This window comes from Phoca vitulina, unplaced genomic scaffold, assembly GCF_004348235.1.
Source record: "Phoca vitulina isolate PV1807 unplaced genomic scaffold, GSC_HSeal_1.0 scaffold14, whole genome shotgun sequence".
NCBI lineage: Eukaryota > Metazoa > Chordata > Mammalia > Carnivora > Phocidae > Phoca > Phoca vitulina.
The window spans coordinates 27,489,674-27,501,230 of NW_022589717.1; the positions used below are offsets into that span (position 1 = coordinate 27,489,674).

The 11,557-nt window shown below is 48.2% G+C and overlaps 1 protein-coding gene across 1 annotated transcript in view; it reads left to right on the top strand.

Moving 5' to 3' along the window:
* The window catches only part of FAM160A1 (family with sequence similarity 160 member A1), a 227,718-nt gene extending 216,477 nt beyond the window's left edge, over nucleotides 1-11,241 (top strand). Inside the window, exons 11-13 of the mRNA XM_032412990.1 lie at nucleotides 861-1,039; nucleotides 1,392-1,530; nucleotides 8,015-11,241. Coding sequence (XP_032268881.1) covers nucleotides 861-1,039; nucleotides 1,392-1,530; nucleotides 8,015-8,268 — 572 coding nt within the window. The 3' untranslated portion in view covers nucleotides 8,269-11,241. The remainder of the gene's footprint in view (nucleotides 1-860; nucleotides 1,040-1,391; nucleotides 1,531-8,014) is intronic.
* The last annotated feature ends 316 nt before the right edge of the window (nucleotides 11,242-11,557 follow it).

Genomic DNA, 11,557 nt, shown 5'->3' on the forward strand with positions numbered 1-11,557 from the left:
AATGGAAAATGTCTTCAACTCATTTTATTAATGCCAGATTAATTTTTTTTTTGATTTTTCACTGTCTTCAATGAATTCCAACATAAAGCATATTAATTTTCTAGTGACCCAAATTAGTCAAAGCTCCTTTTTGCCTAATTATTTATGAACGGCTTTTGTAGTCCTATAGATTTTCTTTCTTGAGGAACCTAGGATGCCTCAAACTACATCTCCTGAAAGTGAGTAATGTTACAGCCCAGGCCTCATGCACCCCTGGTTTTTCTCCTCCTCCCGTTCTTCCACCTTGTTTTGTTTGACGAGACAATCTTTTCTCCTGGTGCTCACTGGGGACAGACAGTCCCTGTTTACAGTGTTGCTGTTTGGTAACATAGGTATGTGTTTGGTGTTGTTTACTAACACAAAGGTCTTTTTTTGTTACTAAAATTTCTGCTGGTCTGTGACGTGTCCAGGAGGCACCCCAGTAGGCCCCTTCCTGAGGTGATGAATGCCATGTTTTTGAGCTTTGGCAGTCCCAGGAAATACAGCAGCAGCATGGAGAAGTAGGTCTTAATTTCGAAAATGAAACGATTTATCCTCTGACCTTTTTCAGGGGCTGTGACAATTTCCAAAGTATCAAAACCGCTCATGGAGTCAAAGTATTAGCTCCCATGCGTGCATTTCTGCTTTCTTCTGTTGGTGGCGGTTTGTTCTGTGTTCCGGGTCGAGTCAGGGGCAGACGTGGCGCCCCTCGTGGTGGCGGTGTTTGGTTTGCACCCGGCGGGCGTGCGGTGTGGGAGCTGTGGCTCCGGTGGCGCCTCGGTTGTCAAGGCAAGATGTCCCCGGTGCCGAGCCAGCCCTGAAGCCTTGCGCTCTTCCCGCAGGCCCATTCATCAGCGTGGTCCTGTCCAAGCTGGAGAACATGCTGGAGAACTCTCTGCATGTTAATTTGCTGCTCATTGGGATCGTTACTCAGCTGGCCAGCTACCCCCAGCCACTCCTGCGCTCCTTTCTGCTCAACACCAACATGGTCTTCCAGCCGAGCGTCCGTTCTCTCTATCAGGTACGTCAGCTGAGCCCGCGTCCTCACCTCTTGACGTTACGGGTGCTCGTGAGCCGGGCTTCTCCTCTCTTTTCCTTTGTCGTTGGGTTGTTTTTCTCATTTTCCCCCTGTTCTAATTCATTCGCTCTCCTTCCCCGTCCTGTAATGCTAGTTGTGAGACCAACTGCGAAGCTTCATTTAGTTTGATGTTCCGAGGGTGCCCTACCAAGAACACCCAGGCAGGTAAAAACAAGCGAATGCCTGATATCCTAAAAGTTCCTGCGGCCAGGGCTGCACCTGAAAGACACATTGATGACCGAGGCTGGAATTCCATCGTGGAGCACTGACATCATTAATTTGTTGTGTGTGACAGGTCCTCGCATCGGTGAAAAACAAGATCGAGCAGTTTGCTTCTGTGGAGAGAGACTTCCCAGGGCTCCTCATACAAGCCCAGCAGTACCTGCTCTTCCGAGTGGACATGTCTGACCTGACCCCCGAGTCGCTAACCAAAGGTAAGCCAGGGGTCTCCCCTGTGTCTCTTCTCCAGCTATTCCTCCATTGCCCAGCCTCCTTCCTGATTGGGGTTCAGAGAGGCCGTGCTGGGTCCTGGGCCTTCAGAGCATCGAAGTACATTTTCATGTCTACCCGACAGGGAGGAGCCTCCTCTGAGTGTTCTTACACCTCAAGGAAGGTCCCCTCTGCGTGCACCTGGCCTGTTCCCAGCCGGGAGGGCTTAGTAGGGCATTTGTTTTCCTTCCTGATGGTGGGTCGGGGAAGGAGTGCTGCGCGCTGTTGCTTGGCTAGAATAACTAGCTTGGCACGTGTGGGCCAGCAAGAGGCATGATGGGCACACTCTGAACCATATTTCGGCCAGTCCTACCCTGAGGAGGGCATCTGTTCTCTCAGGCCCCAAATAAATGTGCTTAAGGGCTCTAGAAGGTAAAAACTATTCATTTGGCCCGGCAGAAGTAAAGTTTATGCTCAGCTTATAATTTCCGAGAGTGCCTTTTCGTCAGCTCTAGAGGTGCCAGGCTCGGGGGAGGGTGGTGGTTGGTGCTGAGCCCGGAGCGGTCCCGAAGGCTGGCCAGGCCCGGGGAGCACCTCCGCTCTGCCTTGTTTAAGCTCAGGCTGGGCGGATCTGATGCCTAGTTGTCTTCTGAGCCCTGATTTAGGCCGAGGTGAGTACAAACTAGAAATGCCCCATATTGTGCTGGCTTTTGCTTGTCCCCACATGGACAAGTCAGCCTCTTGGCAGGTGAACAGTGGGGAGCGTGGGGCTCTGGGTCCCAGGCTAAAGGCATGTGATCAGAAACAAGATTGAGAGTGAGAGGCAGAAATGTAACTCGGGGCAAGTTTTAAACCTATAAAGGAAGCTGAGAAGATCCCAGAACTCTGATGGCTTGACCTTGTCTCTGTGTAGCTATTTGATCTTGGTCACTGGGCCTCACTGGGCCCTCCTGTTCCTTGACTTTTTAAATGAAGGATTTGTTCTCCATCTCAAGTCCTTTCTGGCTGTGAAGAGCCTTCAGGGCATTGCAAGGCAGATTTTGAAAGAAAGGTGGGCCTGTTCACCGGGAGATGAGGGGGTAGGCTTTAAGATTCCGCCCCCCAAGAAGAGCAGGGCCAGGCCAGGCCATCCATGGAGGGGGCAGGAGCCCTCACGTCTCTGTGGAAAAGTGGGCTGTGGGCCCCATGTGGCCTGTCCTAGCTCATGGACAGCTGGTCTGTTGGCTATGTTGCTCCTGAACCCGGAGCTTGCTGCTCTCACTCACCCTGGGACAGTTAGCTTTCGTGCGTAACAAACCTGTGCCACAACTCAGTGGCTTTAAAGGACGCCATTTATGGGTGCTCATGAGTCTGTGCGCCTGGTGATCTGGGTGTTCTGATCGGGGGCAGGCGTGGCGCATTTTGGCTGGACTTGCTTCTGTGTTGCCGTTGGTGGGTGGCTGGCTGTCTGGGATGGCCTCACTCACAGGGGTGGTAGCCGGCTGGGGTGCTGGGGCTGGGGGGGCTCTCATCATCTGGGAGGTTAGTCCTGGTTCGTCGGCATCGTGGCTGTAGGGTTGCGAGGGTGGGAGCAGGGGTGTACGACATCTTTAGAGGCTCTGTCCTGGGACCCAAACAGGGCCAATTTTGCTACATTCTTTTGGCCAAAGTGTCATTGGGCCAGCCCAGGTTCAAGAACGGAGCGAACCATCCACCTCTCGATGGGAAGAACTGTAAGAATTATGGCCATTTTTGCAATCGGTGGACAGAAGGTGACTTAAGTCTCCTTACATTACACTCCACACTTGGTGTTCTTCATTTGCATTTTTCAATTTGTTAAGTGCTTCCCTAGACAGACAATTTTATTTTCAAATAGCACTGTGGAATGGGCAAGGAAGGTACTGTTGGCTTTATTTTCAGATAAGGCAGCTGAAATTAGAGGCCTGGAGTAGTCAGCTGGGGTCACAAAGCTCAAGAGCCCGAGAGTGGCCTGCCCAGTGTGGCAAGCTGAGGGCGCAGACACTGACCGGCTTCCCAGGCTTTCTCTGACCCACACGTTCCGGGTCAGGGGGGGAGGGTGGGGAGGGGTGGGGATCACTCACACCTGGTGCTCTGTCCTGGCTTCTGTCTCATGACGGTGGCTGCCAGGTAGGTGCCCAGGGGAACTTGAACTCGTTCCCACCACATATGGGTATCAAATTAGCCAGGGTTGATGCTTTCTAAGGTCTGTGACATTCAGGGGGCTTCAGGGAAGAAGACTTTCCTGTAAAGGCATTGTTCGGATTAACCTTCCAACTTCTTTCAGATTCCCAAAGTGACCCCCTCCTCTCAACTTGAAAAATCCCTAAACTCACGGAATGAGGGAGGTTTCTGTCCCCTTGCACAAGGCTGACTACTGAAGCATCGAGTGTGATGTGACTGCCTATAAATGAGTTGAATCCGGGAGCGTGACTGAGGGCCCTGGTAATGGGCCAAACACTGGGGTTCACAGCGTCAGGGTGCTGTGGGCTCTAGCACTGTGGACAGGGGGATGAGGGCCGAACGGATCGCCTAACAGTGAAATCTGGCTAGTATTCGTCTTGAGAAACCTCTGTTTCCCTTTTCAGACCCAGGGCAACATTTTAGGAAACCACTCCCGATTGTGACTGTTTTCTTGCGGTGCTTGTGTGCGCTCGTTGAGCCCACTCATAATGGCTGGAACCCGGGAGCCTGCAGCCAGAGCTGCTCTGTCCCTCCCGGCCCTGCATTCCCTTGGGCTCCTGGCGGCCCCGCTGAAAAATGAGCCTCCTCACTGACGCTTCAAACACAAGTACAGGTCCGTGGGTCCCCTGCTCCGGAGCGGGCAGACTTCCGGTGCCGGCTGTCACATTGTCATCCTCCAGACTATTGATCTCTGGGCTCAGCCACTTCCCCTCAAATACTTTCCAAACCACAGAGGGTGCATTTACTTGTATTTCGTTATTTTCAGAGTCCTTTCAGATCTCTAGTTCTGGGAGGGAGGTCAGGTCGGTGGTATTTCCGTTTTACAGAAAAGGAAATGGAGACATTGTGTGATTAGCTAGTTACCAGGTAGGAACCATAACTCAGGTCTCCTTGCTGCTGATAGCTTGGTGGCACTCGGTGACCCACAGAGAGGCCACTCCCATGCTGATCGCACAGGGCCCTGTAAGGGTCTCCCTGCGAATCCTCACAGCGCACACTCCTGCCTTCAGTAGTGAAGACAGTTTTGATTCTTGGATTCAAGTGAGTAAATGAGCCTTAGTAATGACGCTTTTTTTTTTTCTTTTTAAGTGGTGACACTTTTTTGAATTCATCATCAAGCTAGATAAAAGCCACAAAAACCCTTTTTTGGGAGAAAAAGAGGAGTGAATGTGAAAGAGGAAGATGGAGATGAGGCATATGAACTAGCTCCAGGGAGATCAGGTGTAGGGAAGACCTGATGTTGGCCAGTTCCTTCCCTCATTTACTCAGCGAATGTTTATTAGCTTCTACCATGAATAAGGAAGTGTGCTGAGGGCCGTGAAGGACACATCGCCTACCGGCTCAGCTCTCAGAAATCTCAGACTCTGGTAGAGAACACAAGGCTAAAGGGCAATGCAGGCCTTAGTTGGTTAATAAAATGGGGCAGGAGGCGAGCGCAGGGAATGGCATGCGGGGCAGGAAACAGGAACTCTGTGAGGTCAGTGGCAGCTGAATTGCTGACGATGTGATGGATGACCCATTGAGAGGCCTCTGTGTACGTTACACCTATTGACTCACTGTGGTTTTCTACCTCTTTTTTGTTCGTTTATTGAGGCATAATTAACATATAGTGTTCTGTCAGTTTTAGGTGTACAACATTGATTGAACAATTCTATGCATTACTCAGTGCTCACCATGGGAAGTGTAGTCACCATCTGTCACCACAGTGTTACAGTGTTATTAACTATACTCCCCATGCTTTACTTTCATCTCTGTGACTTATTTATTTTATAACTGGAAGTTTGTACCTCTTAATCCCCTTCATCTGTTTCCCCCAGCCCCCCACCATCTCTCCTCGGGCAACCACCAGTTTGTTCTCTGTGTTTGAGAGTCCGTTTTGTCTGTTTTTCTTTGTTCATTCATTTTGTTTCTTAAATTCCACATATAAGTGAAATCATACGGCACTTGTCTTTTTCTGTCTGACTTATTTCACTTAGTATAATACCCTCAAGGTTCATCCATGTTGTTGCAAATGGCAAGAACTCATTCTTTTTTATGGCTAATATTCCATTATGTGTATACACACACACACACACAACACCTTTATTTTTTAAATTTTTTTATTTTTAAAAGATTTTATTATTTGTCAGAGCGCATGCACAAGCAGGGGAACCGGCAGGCAGAGGGAGAAGCAGACTCCCCACTGAGCAGGGAGCCCCACGCAGGGCTCGATCCCAGGACCCTGGGATCATGACCTGTGCCAAAGGCAGACGCTTAACCGACTGACCCACCCAGGTGCCCCTCACACTACACCTTTATTCATTCATCAGTGGACATTTAGGTTGACTTCTATATCTTGGCTATTGTAAATAATGCTGCAGTGAACATAGGGGTGCACATATCTTTTCAAAGTAGTGTTTTTGTTTTCTTTGAATTCCACCCAAAAGTGGAATTATGGATCATATGATAATTTTTTAAAATTTTTAAAATTTTTGAGTAATGTCCATACTGTTTTCCACAGTGGCCACACCAGTTTGCATTCCCACCAACAGTGCACGAGGATTCCTTTTTCTCCACATCCTCGCCAACACTTGTTATTTCTTGTCTTTTTGATTCTAGCCATTCTGACAGGTGTAAAGTGATATTTCATCGTGGTCTCGTTATTTCAGGTCTTCTGCTGACATTTAATTGGATTATTTGTGTTTTGGGTGTTGAGTTGCTTATTGACTCCTTTAATCCTTAAAGCAACTCTGTGTGCTTTTGACACACGAGGACATCAAAGTACAGAGAGGTCAAGCAACCTCCCTGATGTCACTCAGCCGGTAAGTGGCAGAGTCTGTGCTCTTCTTAACCACTGCTAGTAAGATGCAGAAGTGAGGAGATAGGGAGAAGGCAGTTCCAGGAACAGAGTCTTGGCCTGGAATTACTGCTCACGAATCCCACTGCTCACTGTTCTCCAGGCCAGCTTCCTTCGTGACCTTTGCTGGGCCCTTTGAAGAGCTGCAGTGCTGGGGACTGGCGTGGGTGTGCCACTGGGGGGGTCTCCGGGGTGGGCAGCATGTCAGTGATGTCAACACTTCCGTCCTCTGTTGTCAGGACGTGTCGTGGGTTTCTGCTAAAAGGTAGCAGCGGACCAATTCTCAGCAGCTCTTCCAGTTCTTTATGGCACGAACTGTGATAAACTTTAATCTAAAAGATATTTAAAGCAGTAAAGCATTTTTTTTTTTTTTTAACACTAAAGACTATAGGAGTGAGATGTGGAAAGTACTATAAATGTCAAGAATTTTTAGTACTGTGGTTAAGCCACACTCTTCTCAGAGTGTTGAAAAATGGGACTGAATTCTAAAAAGCAGCCAAAATAATGAAGAACTTGAATGTAATGATTTATAAAGAGTAGTGAGACTGTGTAGGGGCAGAAGGAGGCATAAATAATTCCTATAAATATATGCGGGCTGAAGATATTTAAGAATTAAGTAGTTGGGAAAGTTGAACCATTTTAATTAGTAAAACCAATTTGATATGGAAATGCACGTCATTTGAATATGTTCAAGTTTGGGCTCATCTCATCTCAGACCTGGGTTATTGGAACTGAGATGGAAACCCCTGGAACTTTTCTTAAAGCAAGGCTTCCAAGCCACTTGCTGCCACTAGATGCCCATAGTTATGAGAAGTTCCTGGTCTGGTTGCTCTTACCAGCACCCAACTTCCTCTCCATTATTTCCAACCTTTAAAAGGCTTTTTCCATGCTTCCAGAGGTCCCGGCCGCAAGAAGCCGGGGATCCTGAAGTAGCCCTCGAGGCTGGAGCTGCAGAGAGCTCGGAATGGCTTGTTTAGCCCAGCTTGTCTCCGGCAGCTCTGCTATGTGATCAGGGCTTGATTGGTAAAGGTAGGATGGTCTACCCAATACCAGGAGGTTGGGGAGAGCATGTGGAGCCTCTGGACTCCCCCAAATACCATGTAGTGAGCTAAGTCTTCCCCTGGTTGATGCGGTGGCATCATTCTTTCCCTTCGCCGTGTCCTGGGCATGGAGGGTTCCTGAGCAACCTATTTTCTTGCCACTGTTTCTGCACCAAGTTCCTTGCACAGGGTTCGGGATAAAACTCTTCTATCACATGCCCTGTGCTGGAGGTTATCTGCGGGGCCAATATGTGTGCCACAGAGTGAACAGGGTGTGTGTTCCAGGGCTGTGTCTTGAGACTTCAGTGATAGGGACCAAAGTCACGACTAGAGAGTCCACCAGTCCCCCCCCCCCCCCCCGCCCCGCCACGTAAGAGGGTAGATGTAAAGGACCAGGGAGTGTCACCGTGACTGTTTTCTTTCTGGTTTCAGATCCCATTCAGGATGCTTCCAGGACAGGAATCGGCAAGAACCTTTTGGATGGTCCCCCAAGAGTGCTTCAGCCCTTCCTGACAAACAGAGCCAAGGTGGCTGGGGTGCCCCCAAGCCTGCCCCTGCCGGTGAGGAACACCATGCTGGCCGCCGCCCTCTTCCCCGAGTTCCTGAAGGAACTGGCTGCCTTGGCCCAGGAACACTCCATTCTGTGCTACAAGATCCTAGGTGACCTTGAGGACTCCTGTTGTTAGCTTTTTTTTTTTTTAAATAGAGGTTCTTGTTTTTTAAGGTTTTAGTGTCTTGACTGAATGTTAAATGCAAAGCTGCTTACAAGAATTTCTACTTTGATATTTCCTGACAATACTTGATTTGTGGGGAGGGCAATTTTCTGTATACCTCCTCTCTAGCCGGGTCTTTCCACCTTATATAGAATATAAGTCTCATAAGCTGGTGGCTCCTTTGGCAGGTTTTCTTTCTTCCTCAAGTTTTCCGATTGTTATTCTCCCGTCCCTTTGAGTCACTCATCTTGCAGCTGAGATCCCACTAAGCAAATACTGGGGTTCGGTGGTTTCTGGAAGTACCCCATGTCAGAAGGCTAAGGTCTTCCACACAGCACGTGAAGAATGCACATCTTCTCCGTTGCCTTCTGCATCTTGGCTCCATTTTATAAAAGGGAAGAATGAAGATGGAGCCCCTCTTGCCTCCATCACACAAGCACATATCTTCCGTCCCTTTGCATTTTACTTCCAAGGTTTGCACTCTGCCCAACACGTTGCCTTATGGTGCAGGCAAAACCACTGGTCTCAGCTCTTTGCCTGGGAAGTCAGATGTAGTTGAGAATTTGGAATGCGGGGAAATTTTCTTGTTGCTTGAGAGCTTTCTTTAATCAGTATATCACTACTTAAACACTGGAAATAGTCTTATTTTAGTAAGATTTGCACAAAATGAAATGTGCTTATGCAAACTATTACATTGGTTTTTAGAAGTTTGATCTGATGAAGAAAGCAGGGTATCATATACTTCTGTATCATTATTTTTTAAGTGTTTTATGAAAGGCAAACAATTTGTGAAGCTATTTCACGGTGGTTTTTTGGGGGGCCAAGGGGGTCGTACGGAGCGGGGGAAAAGGATAAAGGTAAACTAAATGTAACCTGTACAAATATTGGCGATTATTTTAGATTGTTTGTGTTCTCTCCTACGTTGCACTTTGCAGAGAAACAGGAACTGTACAGCCTCTCTGGGACCTGGGATGTTAGTGCAAACAGGTCACGGGGAGCCCTGCAAAGCCAAGTGCCTGCCGGTGGCTCAGTGCACACAGAAATGCTGCCTTCTGAGTAATGGGGTTCATTAGAAGGCCCCAATATGATGTATTAGTGCCTCTGTCCTGCTTTGCCGTCTGCTCCAAGAGGTGTAATTACACTTAGCGCCGGTCTCCTTAAGCCACCAAGAGGGGGAAACACATAATTGTGCGTTAAAAATGAGATCATGAACAGCTGATGTTTATGGATATTCAACTCCACCCCCTCTATTTTGGGCAGGTGAGAAGCACATAACAAGGGTGGGCCTCCCTGTTTGGAGGGAAATTGGAAGTCCCAGCTCTCCTTGTTTTCTTTGTGGACAGGGCTGCTGAGCCCTGGGGGCGGCCCTAGGTGTGGCACTCGGCGTATGGAGTACGGGTCTGGGTTTAATCAGGGCCCTTGCAGAGGAGGGCAGCGGGGGACAGAATCACATCTGAGACCCTGCAGAGCCGAGGCTGCTGCCCTTTTGCCCTGCATGGATCTTGGAGCAGCTTTGTATTGAGAGAGAGCCAGCCCATGGAACAAGGCCCCTAGAAGACCTGGTCTGGGCTAGGAGGCTCTCAGCAGCCAGCCTCACGGTGTTTCCCAGTCCAAGCAAGAAACCAAAGATACCGACCTATTGTCCGCTTCTGGCTTCACATCCGTCTGTCTTGAAAAATGGTTTGCCCCGCTGTGCTATGGCAGCGGGGAGTGTACGAGGCCCTGCGGACGGACCTGCTCGTGGCTTCCTGGCACTCACTTGTATCGGCAAACCCCAGGTCTCCCCTGGAAAAGAAGGTGGCTCAAGATAGAGAAAAAGGAACAGGAAGGTGGAATTTAAGCTGTAATTTATTTTCCTCTAGCTTTGTTTTGCACAAGTATTTATCTTCCAGTTTGGACTTACCAGGCACGTGAAAGGCGAAAGTCACACCTGGGAAGTGTATTCCTTAGCTTTTTGATGTGATGTACACTTCTCTCCATTATCTGGTGTTGGTGCCGATTCTTCTTCCGTCCATGTTGCTTTATTACATACAGAACACCACAGTCCCCTGTGTAGAAGGTGCCCTTTTAGGAAAGAAATTGCTTTTGTGCCTCCTAGCATTTTTTAAAATAGGTACTGAACTAGACTTACCTTAAAGGAGGACAGAGATGACCAGTATCTGGGGTGGGAGTTGGGAAAATTAACTCCCAGGTTGGGCTGCTGTAGCAAACTCACACGATAACCCTATTTGGAATTGGGAAATGGTTCATCTTTCTGAATCTGGTATAGGCCTCCTCCAGAGTATTGTGTTCAAGGGTTTTCAAAATGAAGTCAGAAAATTGACCTGGAAATACATTATGGAGAACTGGCAAACCCCACAGGGTTGAGGGAAATAGCTGGGTAGCTTGGGTGAGGATGGTTCAGGGAATGGTGTGGACATAAGAGAGGAGAAACCGCAGAGTCCTGAGGCTATAAATAGGAGAAGGCAAAACCTGAGGGGTTCAGAGGAAAGAACTTTGATCTAGGCAGATAGGAAGATACTATATAGCAGGTGGGTGATGATGGGAACTCCTTGGTGGGAAAAAATCATGGTAATGAAATAGAATATTCCAATCAAAGTAATAGGTGAGGCTCTTAGAAATTTTTTTGTCATGTGTTTGGGAGAAATTTGTCAAGATACTGGCATATGCTTTAAAATGTGGCCCCGGAGTATGGTCATTTTTCCACGTGACAGGCTCCCGCTCAGACACTGTGCTCCTTGCTGGAAGACACAGTGGGCACAGACCGTTTTGCCGAAGCCCCGAGAATGGTGTCGCTGTGTCTAGCCTGATGGTCCTGGGCAGTGAAAGCAACTGGAGGGTTCCTGGAACCTCACACATAAATTTCAATTCATAATGCTGGGTCTGAGGTAAAGTTCTAGATGGAGTGAATTTCATGATTCAGAGTATACATGTGAGCAATGGGATATTTAAAATTGATTTTTAGAAATGACCAAGGAAATGTTTTTAAAATTTCAATCAAAGAAATTCCAGGTGAGTTTAGCCTAAAATACAGTTTCTTGGGGGGTACATTACAATTTCCCAGCCATGAAACGGGGATGCTGGAGTAACCAGTTGAAGAGATGTGATTTTCTTTTTCTTTATTTTTTTTTTAAAGCCCATTGTTTTTTTTTTTAAGATTTTATTTATTTATTTGACAGAGAGATAGTACAAGTAGGCAGAGAGGCAGGCAGAGGGAGAGGGAGAAGCAGACTCCCCGCCGAGCAGGGAGCCCCACGCGGGG